The 17,312-nt window shown below is 41.0% G+C and overlaps 1 protein-coding gene across 1 annotated transcript in view; it reads right to left on the bottom strand.

Moving 5' to 3' along the window:
- CSF1R (colony stimulating factor 1 receptor) overlaps positions 1–8,725 on the bottom strand; it is a 77,540-nt gene extending 68,815 nt beyond the window's left edge. Inside the window, exon 1 of the mRNA XM_073567995.1 lies at positions 8,528–8,725. Within this exon, the coding sequence (XP_073424096.1) occupies positions 8,528–8,576 (49 nt within the window). The 5' untranslated portion in view covers positions 8,577–8,725. The remainder of the gene's footprint in view (positions 1–8,527) is intronic.
- Between the last annotated feature and the right edge of the window lie 8,587 nt (positions 8,726–17,312).

Here is a 17,312-nt window from a genome sequence, read left to right as displayed (position 1 = left end):
TTATACGTACTTACTTAAAAATTAAGTTGATGTAGAATATTCTGTGTAAGTTGAGATGTCTACGTGGTAAGTAGTTTGCAGGTTATCTGATGGTAGAGATCTCGTTTTTGATAGCTGCTGATGCTATTGGAACAATGATATATTAAGGTACCAGTAAAACATACAAAAGGTCACACCACTCCTTGCTTGTCCACCATACTCACTGGTTGTATCTTAACGTTTATATTCTCTTCGGGGTGTTCCCTTTATGGTGGATCAATTGATACAATACTAAATATGAAGAGAATTTAAATTACTAACAGTGACCACAACCTTGATATTCAGTCCCAGTTCCTGGGGTACATATGCACTTACTTGTGCTAGATTTGTTATGCTACCCAGGTGTAAATCCTGATAGACTCTCTATAATGGTCTTTGTTGGCTTTATTTAGAGCCAGTACAGGGACGATATCCACTGTTGAAAAAAATGACAAAGTGCTGGGTAAGGAGGGATCCACTAAACCCACTAATAGTGCTAGCGTTCCAGTAGCCAGTTAGTCCTGGTAGGACTTCTATGCACTTACTTCTGGTAATTGCTCTGTCGCAGTCTGGCTGAGGCAGCAGCTGTTCTGGTGATTGCTCTGGCGCAATCTGGCTGAGGCAGCGGCTGAGGCAGCGGGTCTGGCTGAGGCAGCAGCTGCTGATGGAGCGATAAGCTATGCAGTGTGTAGTAGGGGAGCGGGTAGACGCCAGCACCTCGTGTACTCCGGCCGGAAGTATTGACGAGGACGGTTTGGTTTGTGCCTCTCGTGCACCTGTCCTCCTCCCTGCCTGTGACGTCACAGTAGCTCCACCCCCCCACTCTCGCCGCGTCCTCGTCAATACTTCCGGCCGGAGTACACGAGGTGCTGGCGTCTACCCGCTCCCCTACTACACGCTGCATAGCTTATCGCTCCATCAGCAGCTGCTGCCTCAGCCAGACCCGCTGCCTCAGCCGCTGCCTCAGCCAGATTGCGCCAGAGCAATCACCAGAACAGCTGCTGCCTCAGCCAGACTGCGGCAGAGCAATTACCAGAAGTAAGTGCATAGAAGTCCTACCAGGACTAACTGGCTACTGGAACGCTAGCACTATTAGTGGGTTTAGTGGATCCCTCCTTACCCAGCACTTTGTCATTTTTTTCAACAGTGGATATCGTCCCTGTACTAGCTCTAAATAAAGCCAACAAAGACCATTATAGAGAGTCTATCAGGATTTACACCTGGGTAGCATAACAAATCTAGCACAAGTACTGTAAGTGCATATGTACCCCAGGAACTGGGACTGAATATCAAGGTTGTGGTCACTGTTAGTAATTGAAATTCTCTTCATATTTAGTATTGTATCAATTGATCCACCATAAAGGGAACGCCCCGAAGAGAATATAAACGTTAAGATACAACCAGTGAGTATGGTGGACATGCAAGGAGTGGTGTGACCTTTTGTATGTTTTATTGGTACCTTAATATATCATTGTTCCAATAGCATCAGCAGCTATCAAAAACGAGATCTCTACCATCAGATAACCTGTAAACTACTTACCACGTAGACATCTCAACTTACACAGAATATTCTACATCAACTTCATTTTTAAGTAAGTACGTATAACTGCTGTTAAGTATTTATTTCCCTTTTTTTTTGTATACATCTGCTCAGCATAGCGCGGTGAATCACACAAATATACGGCCCCATATATTACTTCATACAGTATATAATGGTCCCATATATTGCTCCATACAGTATAATGACCCCATATATTGCTCCATGCATAATATAATGGCCCCATATTTTACTTTGTAGAGTATATAATAGCCCCATATAATGTTCCTTTCAGCATATAATGGCCCCATATACTGCTCCATACAGTATATTGCTCCATACAGTATATAATGGCCCCATATATTACTTACATACATACATACATTACTTCATACTGGGCCCTATATATTGCTCCATACAGTATAATAGGCCCCATACATTGTTCCATACAGTATATTGTTCCATACATTATATAATGGCCCCATAAATTACTCCATACAGTACATAATGACCCATATATTGCTCCATGCAGTATATAATGGCCCAATATATTACTTGGTAGAGTATATAATAGCCCCAAATAATGTTCCATTTAGCATAGAATAGCCCAATATATTACTCCATACAGTATATTGCTCCATACAGTATATAATTTCCCATATATTACTTCAAACAGTATAATGGGCCCCATATATTGCTCCATACAGTATAATAGGCCTCATATATTGCTCCATACAGTATTATGGGCCCCGTATATGCTACATACAGAATAATTGGCCTCATATATTGCTCCATACAGTATTTCGGGCCCCACATAATGCTCTGTACGGAATAATGGACCCATATATTGCTCCATACAGAATAATGGTTCCCATATATTGCTCCATACAGAATAATGGGCCCCATATATAGCATTGTTCCACACAGTATAAAGGCCCCCATATATTGCTCCATACAGTATAATGTGCCCCATATAATGCTTCATACAGTATATTGTTCCATACAGTATATAATGGCCCCAAAAATTACTCCATACAGTATATAATGGTTCCATATATTGCTCCATATACACTGCTCAAAAAAATAAAGGAACACAAGCAACAGAATATAACTCCAAGTAAATCAAACTTCTGTAAAATCAAACTGTCCTCGTAGGAAGCAACACTGATTAAAAATCAATTTCACATGCTGTTGTGCAAATGGAATAAACAACAGATGGAAATTATTGGCAATTATCAAGACACCCTCAATAAAGGAGTGGTTCTGCAGGTGGGGACCACAGACCACATCTCAGTACCAATGCTTTCTAGCTGGTGTTTTGGTCACTTTTGAATGTTGGTTGTGCTTTCACACTCGTGCTAGCATGAGACGGACTCTACCACCCACACAAGTGGCTCAGGTAGTGCAGCTCATCCAGGATGGCACATCAATGTGAGCTCTGGCAAAAAGGTTGCTGTGTCTGTCAGCGTAGTGTCCAGAGGCTGGAGGCACTACCAGGAGACAGGCCAGTACACCAGGAGACATTGAGGATGCCATATGATGGCAACAACCAAGCAGCAGGACTGCTACCTCAGCCTTTGTCCAAGGAGGAACAGGAGGAGCACTGGCAGAGCCCTGCAAAATGACCTCCAGTAGACCACAAATGTGCATGTGTCTGCATAAATGGTTAGAAACCGACTCCTTGAGGATGGTCTGAGGGCCTGACGTCCACAGATGGGGTTTGTGCTCACAGCTCAACATCCTGCGGCCCTCCAAAGAAATGCCACTATTATGCTTTATTTCATTAATGGCACTGCCTTATAGGATACTAGTACTGTCTTATATACTAACGTTCAGTGGTCATATTGTTTAGAGACCCTGTTAATATTGGATTACAATTTACAATGATCTTGCTGCTTTTAGATAATATCGCCTGTAACGTTGCATTACCAATATACATTATTTCTCCCATCACAGTTCAGTAACTGATAAAATGGTATTAAAATAATATAAAAGATACATTTAACCCCATGTGACCAAAGTCTGTGTGGTGTTTTGATTTTGTAATTGATTTTAGTAAGTCTTAAGAAACATCACATGTCTACACCTTCTCTTGATTGATTTTGCAATGTTCCTGACATCTGTGTAGTTTCAAGGCATTTCTAAAAATTGTGTGACTGTCAAAAACTCTGTTCTGATTCTTCCAAATGATAGACAAGATTTATATAATTAGAGGATATATTATTGGTGTAACCTGGGCCCAAGAGGTAAACCGGCCACTACCAACTCCAGAGCACTTGGAATTGTGCATTGTGATGAACAACTGGACTGCAAAGACCCCATATACTGCTCTGACACAGAAGACGTCTTTTGTATGTGTCCCCCAATGATTTTTCCTATCTTTCCAATGTGTCCAAAAGTTGCATGAGATACCTCTTAACTCCAAGCAAGCCATCCAACAGAAGCCAGTCAACGCAAGGTGTTACAGTCTAATTACTGTCTACAGGGACATTTCTCAAAAATAGTGAATATTTCCTTCATACTTCTCAAAACAGAAAGGAATGAAGAAATAAATGAGGCTTACCTCTATTTTGTCAGGCTAGGTTGAGACATTTCTACCCTACCATTACCCAAAGGACCGGTGGGCCAAAAAATGGCCTGCTTCACAATGGTTAACAACCTTAGTTAATTATTGGTAGGTTACACTGGTGTCAACAGGACCTGTTAAATATGTATAAAGGCAAAACAACTGGCCATCAGTATTTGATTTTGAAGCACAGCTCACCCTATGTTGGATTAGGGGTGGACATATCATTGATGGAACCTGTGTGGCCGCACAGGTGCCCAACAGGTAAAGGGCTCCACTTCCACCTCCAAACTTTGTGTATTTATGCATTAGGGTGCAGTTTTGGGCTCCAAAGAGCCCATATATTTTTCTTGCCCAGGGGCCCTCTACTGTCTCTGTCCACTATTTTTATTCATAGTAATATCACAAAGATTCTAACAAACAGAATTAGACAAACGTATTATGGCAGAATAATGACAAGAGACATCGGTGCAACACAAATACAGCACCAATAGTGTGACAGCAGGGTTCAGATATACTCAACAGCCCCTGGAATAAGTTCACGCTAAACGTGCGTCAGGGGGCAGTGTGCGACACCTTTGGCAGTTAAGGGCGTAGACTCATATGGGGTTATGACCTGGTGACATGTCAGTGAGGGACAGATTGTATATTCACACCTCACTTGGGGACTTACTATGTCTTTGCTGATCTGATCTCTGGGGCCCTTTGTTTGCACCTTATTTTTGTACTGGCATTGTATATATATTCAAGAGTATATCTGAAATCTGCTGTCACACTATTGGTGCTGCATTTGTGTTGCACCAATGTCTCATGTCATTATTTTGCCATAATACTTTTGTCTAATTCTGTTTGTTAAAATCATTGTGCTATTACTACGAATAAAAATGTTGATCTGATTTTATCAGTGGATTTGCACTCCATTTTTCTTGCATGTTTACCAGTTTGGTGGGAGTTATCCATGGCTAGTGCTATTTGGTGGTTTGGGTATTACCTATGACCATTGTCTGATATGATGTTTTCAGTTACTGGGATTTTGTATTATATGTCTCTGTCCACTAGTGTGTTGAATAATGCTTTAAGTGTTGATCCATTGGTGTCATATTTTTAGTGGTGAATGATCCATTGGTGTCCTATTTTTATGGTGTGCTCCAAACCAGTGCCATATATTATCTAAATAATAGACCTATACAGCACCTTTATAATTAGATCAAGAGAGAGTCAATGCTACACATAACAAAAATAGTACCGTACAGTACATAAATTGTAATTCCACTAAATATCTATACAGAGCTCCACTGCCAGACACAGACAGAAAAGGGCCCCTGTGCAAGAACAATATATGGGCCCTTTGCAGCCCAAGAGCTTCTAAAAATGAACAATTGCACCTTCTTTAAAGGTAAAAGTGGGCCACCTTAGCTTTTGGGCCCTTGTGTGGCTGCACAGGTTGCACCAATGATATGTCCATCACTGCAGAGCTCAAATAAAGCCAACTCACTGCCAAAATACCAGTTCCATTTACATTTTAATCTAATAGTAGTGTTCTACTATTTTTCATTAACTTGTCAAGTTTGACTTGATTGACAGGTCTCCACTAGTGATGAGCGAGTGTGCTCGTTACTGAGATTTCCGAGCATGCTCAGGTGTTCTCCGAGCATCTTGGGCGTGCTCATAGATTATGTTTGTGTCTCCGCGGCTGCATGATTTGTGGCTGCTAGACAGCCTGAATATATGTGGGGATTCCCTAACAAACAGGCAATCCCTGCATGTGCTAAGGTTGTCTAACAGCCGCAAATCATGCAGCTGCGGAGACAAAAACATAATATACGAGCACGCCCAAGATACTCAGAGATCACCCGAGCATGCTCGGAAATCTCGAGTAATGAGCACACTCGCTCATCACTAGTTTCCACCTATTTGTGTATAGAGATCATTCAGGCTGGAATTTTCTGGATGGTAGCCCCTTATCTCTGTTCTCAAATCATTTTAAAAAGTATGGACCCCTGTCAGGAGGACTGACACTGGCACTGATGACAGGTTCCCATGTAAATATAATAGTATTAATCTGAAATTCTGCAATGACGTTATAATTTTTTTTATTATTAGTAGTAGAAGCCACCATAGTAATTGCCGAGGAAAGATGAGAGAAAACACTTGGGCGTGACTGGTTGAAGATGTCTTGACAGGAATATGAGGAGGGTCTTGCGGAATATAATATTAATGGATGCTTTATTAAAATATTACTTAAAAATAAATAATTAAATAAACATTGAATGTTATCCAAGGAAAAGGGGCAAAACGCATCTAAAACGTGCAACGCATTTCAATGTCATACATCAGGCAGGCGTGATGCCGAAACGTGTTGTAGCCGATGTTTTTGAGCAAATGTCAATGAAATTTTCCCCTTTTAGTTTTCAAACTGTTATCAGATTAGTTCTGAAAATGTATTTAATCTGATGTAATGGGTATTATAACCTGGAATTTATTTTCGGACTGAATAATATTAATACACATTTCCATGCTGACTCATCTTACTGCACTGTAAAATTTTTGAAATAAAGATATCAGAAGTTTTGTTCAACGGGGGAACAAATGGGGAAATCCACCACAATTACTAAAATGAAGGAGCAGAAAAGCTCAGCTAATCCCTTTATAGGGGTTGTCTTTTCATAATGAGCTGTTTTTTATTTATTTAATTTTTTATTTTAAAGCCCAAGTGAAGACCAGCTTCAGAAATGTAGCAGGAGAAATGAAGACTACATGTTGGCTATTAATCCGCTCTGCTTTGTGGTGTAAGTGCCGAATTTACTTAGGACCTCACTCTATTACACCCATATGCTCTATTAGAACATATCGGGAAAAAAAATCAAACATCTAGAATATTTTTATGGGTTGAGTCAAAAATAACCTTTTCAACCCTATTGATATCTGTATATATCCTGTATAGCGATAACAATAAAGATTGTTAATATCTATCAAACTAATAATGGATGTGTACTTGTTCTGCATAGACGACGGGTGGACCTCAGGAACTCTTCCACCAAGCAAACACTGTTATAGACCATGAATCTACCGCCATGTACCTATCAACTGGTATCTACAGTTGGGCTGACCTATCAGTGTTCCAGTGTTTTTGCCCAAAGGTCCAACCAGAGTCAACTCCTTAAGAAGCTGATTTGGAGCCCATCATGTGGTGCTATGGCCAATTCTTAAGGGTTGACGCACAAATAAAATCTTAATTTTTTTTAAAAATAATATGACCTATGTGTGATCACAACATAGTCGCTATTGATACTGTTGTCATCCAATAGTCTTTTATATAATACAGATTTCCATGTTAGGTACTTTGTGAAATGTTCTCACATGCAACACCTCATTATTCCTCTTTTCATATCTCTCTTCTTCATAATTGTTCTTAAATCCAATGTTAATATTGCATTAAATCCCAAATTGCTTTTGAGTTGGACTGGCGACCAGTACATCAAACAGTTTCTGTACAGTGACCCAATTTTGTAACTTCCTTATTTTTTCCTTGTTCCATTATATTTCTTTTAGTGATCCATTATGTAGGACTAAGGATATACACTGGGGTCAAACGACGCTTAAAATTGGGAAACCTTCCTTTTTCATATCGGCTTTTGGAGAAAATATATTGGTTGCTCCTTACATCCACATATCCATGTGAGGTCCTTTTTTTTCTCGGACAACACATGGACCCATAGAGTTTAACTGCTCCTATGGGCGACCGAATAAATCATGCTGAGATTGGACCACAATACTCACACTGGCTGGAGGTGTCCCAACACTAGTGTGACAGATTCATATATTTCTAGACAACTGTCAGGCTTAGGTCGGGAGAAACATGGCCAGTCCGAGCATTGCAGTCCAATTGTAGCACGATTTATTCGGCTGTCTGACACTCACTTACAATCATCCATTATATGGAAAAAAAGGGTCCTTGCGTCCCATCTGTGAGACTCAGATCATAACCTATTCTCTTCCGTTTTGCGGATCAGTCTCAGCCATTAATGTCTACAGAGATCTGTTGGACATGGATGTAAAACGGGAGACATATTTTGAAGTTAAGAGATCCATCCGGGTTTCATCCATTTTTCACTGATCCATTGTTAAGAGTCAATGGATAAATAAAAGTTCAGAAAGTTTACCTTCTCTACTTTGTTAAATAGAGCAAGAAAATATTGATGCAACAAGGATGACCCTTGAGAAAAAAAAGGTCCATTTTTCACAGATGGTAAAATTCCCATGGATGTGTGAATGCAGCCTTAGCCTCAGCTCAAACTCCTGCTTGAAGTCGATTGTTAATGGGGTCGCCAGTCTTTTTCCAAGCAAGTAAAATAAAAAAAAAAAAGTGATAAAAAGAAAATAAACAAAATTGTTCAGTAACTCACCATTTCTGACACTAATTAAGATCAGCAGGGTCAGTGCCGCTGTCACCATACTGTGCCCTCCAGCAATGGGTCAGCAGTAGGCGTCCAAGGTTCACTTGCAGACACTAGTCCTGGCTTGGAAGGGAGATTGCACTGACGATTCCGAAAAGCACTATTAGAATTTGTCTGGGAACTTCTCTTTTCTATATTGCTCACCAGAGATGTGGAAATTGTGTCTCTGAATTCTGAAGTCGACTTCTAGAAACCATGAAGAAGGAGGAAGAAGAGAGCAAAGTGCACATCAACATACAGAGCAAACATTCCACTCTTAGGCTAGTTTCACACTAGCGTTTTTTGCGATGCGTTTTTGCGCAGTGCAAACGCATACAAAAAACGCATCATGCGTTTTGTATGCGTTTGCTGCTTTTTTGCGCATGTGTTTTAACCATTTTTTAGCCATTTTTACTCTTAAAACGCAGACGTGCACCTATCCATGCACACATCTGCATTCCCATAGACTGTAATGTGTTTTTTTGAGCATTCCGTGCGCATGCGTTTTTTTTAGACAGGTCAGATGGACCAAAAATGCAACAGGTAGCGTCCGGCGTGCTTGGGCGCACACTACAAAAAACCGCATGCGCACGTAAACGCGTACGAACGCGTGCAAATGCTAGACCATGCGCCCCCATGTTAAAGACAGGGGAAAAGGACGCATGCGCATGTATGCGCAAAAACACAGCGCAAAAAAACGCTAGTGTGAAACCAGCCTTACATGTCCAAAAGGCTCGTATCATTCCTTACTGAATTTGTGTTACATGGCTATGGTTTTGTCTCATGCCATTATTTTGTGGCACATTATGAAAGAATTAAGATAGGCCATCCAATGTCTAATTGGATGGATCCTGACTGATTCATACCTGCATATTACAAAGTGCCACTTTACTTCCTTTCATCCTAGCTGAGCTTCAATGTTGGCCAATCATAGTCAGTGGCAGCCCATACAGTTGGACAGAAAAAGTCAAGTGGAACCGGCACTGCACCTTCATTCCGACAATACGTTGAGGTCACGGCATTGCCACTGCCAAATGGACATTGATATCATGTACTAATGATATCTGCCAAAATGTCTATAATTACCCAACTCCTTTAAACATGGTTGTCATGTACCCGCTTCTCAGCGCGTGACTTGGGGTTGCGCCTGCAAGGGTTAATCTATCTCCTCTCACTCAGTCCAGCATTCAACCTCTGTTCTATGCTGCAATGGGAGCATAAATCACACCCAGACACAGACCACACACCCAGCTCATACACGCTGTCACAACTCACTGAACACATGGGCGATGAGTCCCGGAAGTACTACTACTACTATTCTTTAGAGCATGCAAGGTTCAGACTTATTAAAGTTTTAAGCTTCAATATAAAAGGTACAGTGCTTACAATAAAAGATAAAAAAAAATGGAAATAAAAAGTGACATACAAATATGCAAAAACAGTGATAAAATAAAAGGGAGAAAACTTACAGAAATATCGAACTTAGCAGTCTGGCATTCTGTCCCCGAGGAAGGGAGAAATATGGAATAGCTCACATCAGCTTTCCAGGCTGCCCCCACATTTGAACATCTTTCTTTGTGTGTAGGCCTAATTTATAGACTTACTCCAGAGATCAGATTGCTAGACCAGCCTCTCATGTTAATATTCCAATTGCTGGTTTGTGACTGGACCATGGCTTTTTTTACCAATGAATACATTAGTTTTCTCTGAAACTCTTTGCATAACCTTTCTCATAGATAGATAGTGTCATGCTGCAATTGGCGTCTCTCCATCAAAGACACGAGAATGTGTAAAATGTTTCCATTTTGTGGTTCTCAGTAAAGTCCCCTGGCGAGATTGGAGACAGGAGACTGCCTTCTCAGGATAACATACAGTATGCTGTGACCCCTATGAGACCTGCAGCCTAGAACAGATGGTTATTACTGCCAGTCATACATCCATACCTATACATATTTCGCTACAATGGTGTAATTAAAGAGGTGGCAGGCTCACGAAGATAAAAAGTCAAGGGGAAATCTCCACTCAAGCCTGCAGTTAAAAAGAAATTGGTAAGCAAAAGATTATAGGGGAAAATTGAATACAGATCTAAGAGAGGAAAGAAGGACGAGACATGGCACGAGGTGAGACCAATAACCTCATACTTTTCAAATGACACAGAGACAATATTTTATGACCCACTTCATGCAGTAAGCTGGGTCTAAAGAAACTTTTTCTAGCCAACAGTCGCGTGCTGAAGGCCAATTATGAGCACTTGTCAACAGTTGAACCAGTGGAGTAAACCAGACGATATGCCCAAGTATTGGTGCATTTCCTGGGAACTTGACCAACAATCCTTTCAGAAGATATATTGGAAATATTTCATGTGATGCTAATTAGTGGAGAAACATTGATTTAACATGTCCCTTTTGTCACATTATATTCAGGGGTACCATCATTTCTGTCCAGGCCTATTTCATGAGTTTTATTTTTTTTTAAATTCTGTGGAAGCATGGTTGAAAAGCAACGTCTAGATTTTTTATTTATTATTACTTTTGTCTGATTCAAGTTATTTCTGTCACCATTGTGGGTTTTTTCTGTCATTACACGAGGGGTACCAACAATTTTGACCACATGTGTAATTGCTATTTTTTTGTCAACCTTGGAACATAGAAACATAGTTAGCAAGGCCGAAAAAAGACATTTCTCCATTCTGTTCAACCTATATTCCGTCAGAATAAATCCCCAGATCTACGTCCTTCTAAAGAACCTAATCACTGTAAGATACAATATTTTTATGCTCCAGGACGACATCCAGGCATCTCTTGAACCTTTCGACTGAGTTTGCCATCACCACCTCCACCGGCAATGAATTTCTGATTCTCACTTCCCTAACAGTAAAGAATCCTCTTCTATGTTGGTGGAAAAACCTTCTCTCCTCCAGACGCAGAGAATGCCCCCAAGTGACCGTCACATTCCTTGGTATAAACAGATCCTCTGAGAGATATTTGTATTGTCCCCTTATATACTTATACATGGTTATTAGATCGCCCCTCAGTCGTCTTTTCTCTAGACTAAATAATCCTATTTTTGCTAATCTCTCCAGGTATTGTAGTTCCCCCATCCCCTTTATTAGTTTTGTTGCTTTCCTTTGTACTCACTCCCTTCCTGACCACCGGTGCCCAGAACTGTACACAGTACTCCATGTGCGGTCTAACCAGGGATTTGTACAGAGGCAGTATAATGCTCTCATCATGTGTTTCCAGACCTCTTTTAATGCACCCCTTGATCCTGTTTGCCTTGGCAGCCGCTGCCTGGCACTGGCTGCTTCAGGTAAGTTTATCATTAACTAGGATCCCCAAGTCCTTCTCCATGTCAGATTTACCCAGTGGTTTCCCATTCAGTGTGTAATGGTGATACTGATTCCTTTTTTCCATGTGTTGTATAGCCTTACATTTATCATTGTTAAACCGCATCTGCCACCTTTCGGCCCAAGTTTCCAACTTATCCAGATCCATCTGTAGCAGAATACTATCTTCACTTGTATTGACTGCTTTACATAGTTTTGTATCATCTGCAAATATCAATATTTTACTGTGTAAACCTTCTACCATATCGTTAGTAAATATGTTGAAGAGAATAAGTCCCAACACCGACCCCTGCGGTACCCCACTGATCACAGCGACCCAGTTAGAGAATATACCATTTATAACCACCCTCTGCTTTCTATCACTAAGCCAGTTACTTACCCATTTACACACATTCTCCCCCAGACCCAGCATTCTCATTTTGTGTACCAACCTCTTGTGTGGCACGGTATCAAACGCTTTGGAAAAGTCAAGATATACCTCGTCCAATGACTCACCATGGTCCAGTCTAAGGCTATGTGCCCACATATGCAGAAAATTTCTGCATGAAAACCGGACTCCTTCCACGAAAACGCGCGTTTTTTGCGCTTTTTCCACGCGGTTTTTATGCGTTTTTTACGCGCGTCCCCAGTCTCATAGAAAATAGCTAAAAACGCAGACTTTTCTGCAAAATTAATGAGCATTGTGTGTTTTTTACCGCGATGCGTTTTTTTCACTGAAAAAAACGCATTAATGTGCACAAAAAGTGCAAAATGCATTAAAATGAATAGGATGCTTCTTTTAAGCAATTTTTAAGCGTTTTTGCCGATAAAAAATGCTTACGTGGGCACACATCCTTAAACTTACCTCTTCATAAAAGCTGACTAGATTGGTTTGACAGGAGCGATTCCTCATAAACCCATGCTGATATGGAGTTCAACAGTTATTCTCATTGAGATAATCCAGAATAACATCCCTCAGAAACCCTACAAATATTTTACCAACAATAGAGGTTAGACTTACTGACCTATAATTTCCAGGTTCACTTTTAGAGCCCTTTTTGAATATTGGCACCATATTTGCTATGCGTCAGACCTGTGGAACAGACCCCATCGCTATAGAGTTTCTAAATATAAGAAATAATGGCTTGTCTATTACATTACTTAGTTCTCTTAGTACTCATGGGTGTATGCCATCCAGACCAGGAGATTTATCTATTTTAATCTTATTTAGCTGGTTTTGCACTTCTTCTTAGGTTGGATTGGTGACCCTTAAAATAGGGTTTTCTTTGTCTCTCGGCATTTCACCTAGCATTTCATTTTCCACCGTAAATACCGTGGAGAAGAAGGTGTTTAATATATTAGCTTATTCCTCGGCATTCTTTCCTCACAATTTTTTAAGGGGCCTACACTTTCACTTTTGATTCTCTTACTATTGAGATAGTTGAAGAACAGTTTGGGATTAGTTTTACACTCCTTAGCAATTTGCTTCTCTGTTTCCTTTTTGGCAGCTTTAATTAGTGTTTTAGATTAAATATTTTTGTCCCTATAGTTTTTTAGAGCTTCAACAATGCCATCCTGCTTTAGTAGTTTAATTGCTTTCTTTTTACTGTTAATTGCCCCTCTTACGTCTTTGTTTAGCCACATTGGGTTTTTCCTATTTCTTGTCCTTTTATTGCCATAAGGTATAAACCGCTTACAGTGCCTATCTATGGAGATAGTAAATAGTTGGGAATATACCCAAAAGGTAACCAAAATTTAGTAAATCCTATTACATGAAATATAGTCTTGGATACTTTTTTGCCCAAACAACTGGTGACCCTGAAACAGTGTAGGGTGGCCCTCATACAATGTAGGGACTACTGCAGGGACTCTCCTGAAGTATGAGGACCATTATACAGTGTAGGAGATAATGTGGGGGCCATGATGCAGTGTCAGGGCTACTGGGGTCATTATATTGTGTTTTGGGAGAGCTGCAGGGATATCAAACTATGTATATGTACTGTGGGCCCATAATACTGTATATAAGGGACCTGTGGGCCCACAATACTGTGTATTTGATGCTGTGAGGGCATTATATTGTGTATAGAGGAGCTGTTGGCCCACATACTGTGTATAGTGGAGCAATGGGGACATAACACTGTGCATAGTGGAGCTGTAGACCCACCATACTTTTTTTTATAGGGAATCTGTGGGGGACATTATATTGTGTATAGAGGAGCTGTGGGCCCACCATACTGTGTATAGGGGAGCTGTGGGCCCATCATGCTTGTATAGAAAAGTTGTGGGGACATTATATTTTGTATAAAGGAGCTGTGAAATCATCACGCTAAGTATAGTGAAGCTGTGGGGGCATTATATTGTGCATAGGGGAACTGTGGGCCCGTCATACTGTATACAGGAGAGCTGTTTGCCCATTATACTGTTTATAGAGGCTCGAATCATGGCTGGAAGAAGTTGTCATGTTGGTCTGAGCCAGATAGAAAAGATGGGAAAAGTGAATGACTCCATCAGAAAGAACGTCAGCTGTAAGTAACGATTTACAACTTTACTGTAACCCCTTGTGTGTCCTGCAGGACTGGTATCTTCTATTATTGGTCACCATATGGCAGTAATATCAGTGTTGGTCTTTGTGTATCCTTACCTTGACAAGCCAGAGCTGGTATGTCACTCTCCACAAGGAGAAACCTTACCCTTTAGACCTCAGTCCAGAGCCTCTCAACTAGCCAAATCAGTTTTCATACTTTGCACTGACGAGGGCCAATAGCCCGAAACACCATGTCTGCAAATTGAGATACTGTATTTTTCGGACTATAAGACGGACCGGACCATAAGATGCACCCCAAATTTTCAGAAGGAAAATTGGGAAAAAATTAACGTGCCAAATGGGGGTCCGTCTTACAGTCTTGAATTCAGCTTACCCTGGGGGGATCAGCAGCGCTGGTGGAGCGGAGTCACAGGGGGTGTTTGGTGGTCCAGCGATGATAGGATCCAGATTTTTTGTGGCAGGATCAGTGGTGCTCGGTGGTGCGGGGGCTCTGCCGACATTTTGTGAAAGCCCAGAGCCCCCGCACATCCATTGCTGCAATGTGGTGGTCTCTGGGAAATTCCATCCCGGTGCAGCAGGCTCAGGGGTGCTTGGTGGTACGGGGGGCTCCAGCGACATTTTGTGAAAGCCGTAGCCCACGCACTTCCATTGCCTCGATGCTGTGGACTCCAGGAAAATGGCTGCCGGAGGCGGAGCATGTGCAGATTGAGATCTCGGCAATGAGATCTCGTCTCCCAAGGTCGAGATCTCAATCTGCGTATGTGCCACCTCCGATGGCCATTTTCCCGGAGGCCACAGCATCGAGGCAATGGAAGTGTGCAGACTCCGGGCTTTCACAAAATGTTACCGGAGCGCCCCGCACTGCCAAGCACTGCCGAGCCTGCTGCACCAGGATGGGTGTGAGATCATCGCCCTGCAGCGTCGAACCACAGGAAGAATCGCCTGACTCCTGCTGCCACCTCGCTAATTGTAAATGCGGTATATTCCGACTATAAGACACCCCCCCATTTTCTCCAAAATTTTTTGGGGAAAAAAGTGCATCTTATAGTCGGAAAAATATAGTACTGATTTGGCTTTTATCCTGTCATATTGCATGACTCGTTGAAGGGTTGATTGTGACTTGAAGGATTGCTACTTCCAAAAGGTGGCGCTATAAAGTTCAAGTCCTCTTTTTCTCTGAAGAGGCAATTTGCATATGGTCTTTGTTTAGAGATTTCTTTTCAGTAACAGCGCAGTCATCTACTGAGGTTCTCCTACATCCACTTTTAGGGTGCGCCACTATAGTTGTAATCAGGGTTATTGCTTTGGGACTCACTCAGATGTTTTGTCACCCCTTGAGCTGTATCTCTACGTACGCCTCTGAGTACATTATATGGAGAAATGAACTGAATCATTCAAAACTACAATTTGTCCTGCAAAATGGCTTTACACTGTGATCCTAAGCTTCATTCTCCCTTATCCTTTTGCAAATGCTCCCAGAAGGGGAGGAGATGAATGACATACACATGTGTGCAGATCCTGCCTACAGATCCTGCTGGTTGTATACTAGGTTTTCATGGCAAATTTTAGTAGTAGCTCCCCCTAGTGTTGAAAATTGGAAAATATCAAAACTTACTATTATTATTTTTCATATTTTACTCAACTAAAAACAAATGATAATATTTAAAAAAAAATTTAAACCAATAATACTTTTTTTCAATTGTAAAAATCATTTATGTTAAGGGCAATCTTACAAGCAGCAATGTCCTTACCTGTAAAGCCCTTTTGATGTAAAGCAATGACTACTGCACGTGTTTGTTTGGAGGTAAACATTGCTAACAGAAGAAGGCAATGATTTCAAGCCCCAACCCTCTTAGAAAGCAACCAGTCTACTCTTATAAATCAATCAGCATGACAGAGAGATATCAGCTGACTTGTCCTTGTTAACACTTTCTCTGAGCTAAAGAAAAGATCACTCAAATGACCTAAGAAGGTCTTTTTGTAGCAGGGCTGAATTTCAGTGTAAATTGGATTTTTTTTGGATTAAGTTAATTTTCATGGCAAGGAAAGACTTTGCAGTGTTTTGCAATTCACCTGATCACTCTTTATAGGAATCTGGAGAGCTACTATTAAAATGAAGCAGCAAAATTTGCATCAGTGTCAAAGCTTTTGGCCGCAACTGTAACACTGTGATGACAAAGTCTATTTCTGTAGGGAAAAAGAATTCTAATTAGCATATAGCATCTCTTCCTGACTGATAGGGAGATGACTTAATAAAAAACCCTACCTAAGGCTGGTTTCACATTAGCGTTTGGAGGCGCAGCGGATGCTCACCGTGAAGCTCTGCCCCTGCCACGCCTTCTCCAGTCAGCTCCGCCTATGGGCGCATGCTGCTGCATGCGGCCTGCGTACCTTATCTTTAGCATTGGGTACGCAGGCCGTGTGCAGGTATGCTTTTTTCCGCCGCATGCGTCCTTTTGACGGTGCGGCGACCTGTGCCAAATGCGCACAGAACTTGACAAAGGGGCTTCTATACATTTGCTCTCAGAATTTTCAGGGGTCCCAAAGTTTAGACTACCCATCAATCATGATTTCATAGCACATGCTACCAGATGATTTTGAGCGTTTTATAGTTATATATATATATTTTTGGCTTTTTTTAACTTTTTGTTGTTGGACTCGCATCCATTTAACAAGACTTTACGTGCTCTAAATAGAGAGGAATTAATAGGAACAATAAATCTCTGAACTTTCCAAAAATCTAAATACGTGAATTCATAACAGTGCCCCTTTTTAGCATACAGTATTATTTTTGTTATTTTACATGCTTTTTATGGTCGACATGCCCCAGGAGTTGGTAGAAATACAATTTCGTTACTTATACATTAAATTTTGATGCTGTATTC

This window comes from Dendrobates tinctorius, unplaced genomic scaffold (assembly GCF_039654945.1).
Source record: "Dendrobates tinctorius isolate UK_male_01 unplaced genomic scaffold, ASM3965494v1 ptg000020l, whole genome shotgun sequence".
Lineage (NCBI taxonomy): Eukaryota > Metazoa > Chordata > Amphibia > Anura > Dendrobatidae > Dendrobates > Dendrobates tinctorius.
The sequence above is the reverse complement of the archived record's forward strand: the minus strand, read 5'-3'. Positions and strand labels throughout refer to the sequence as shown.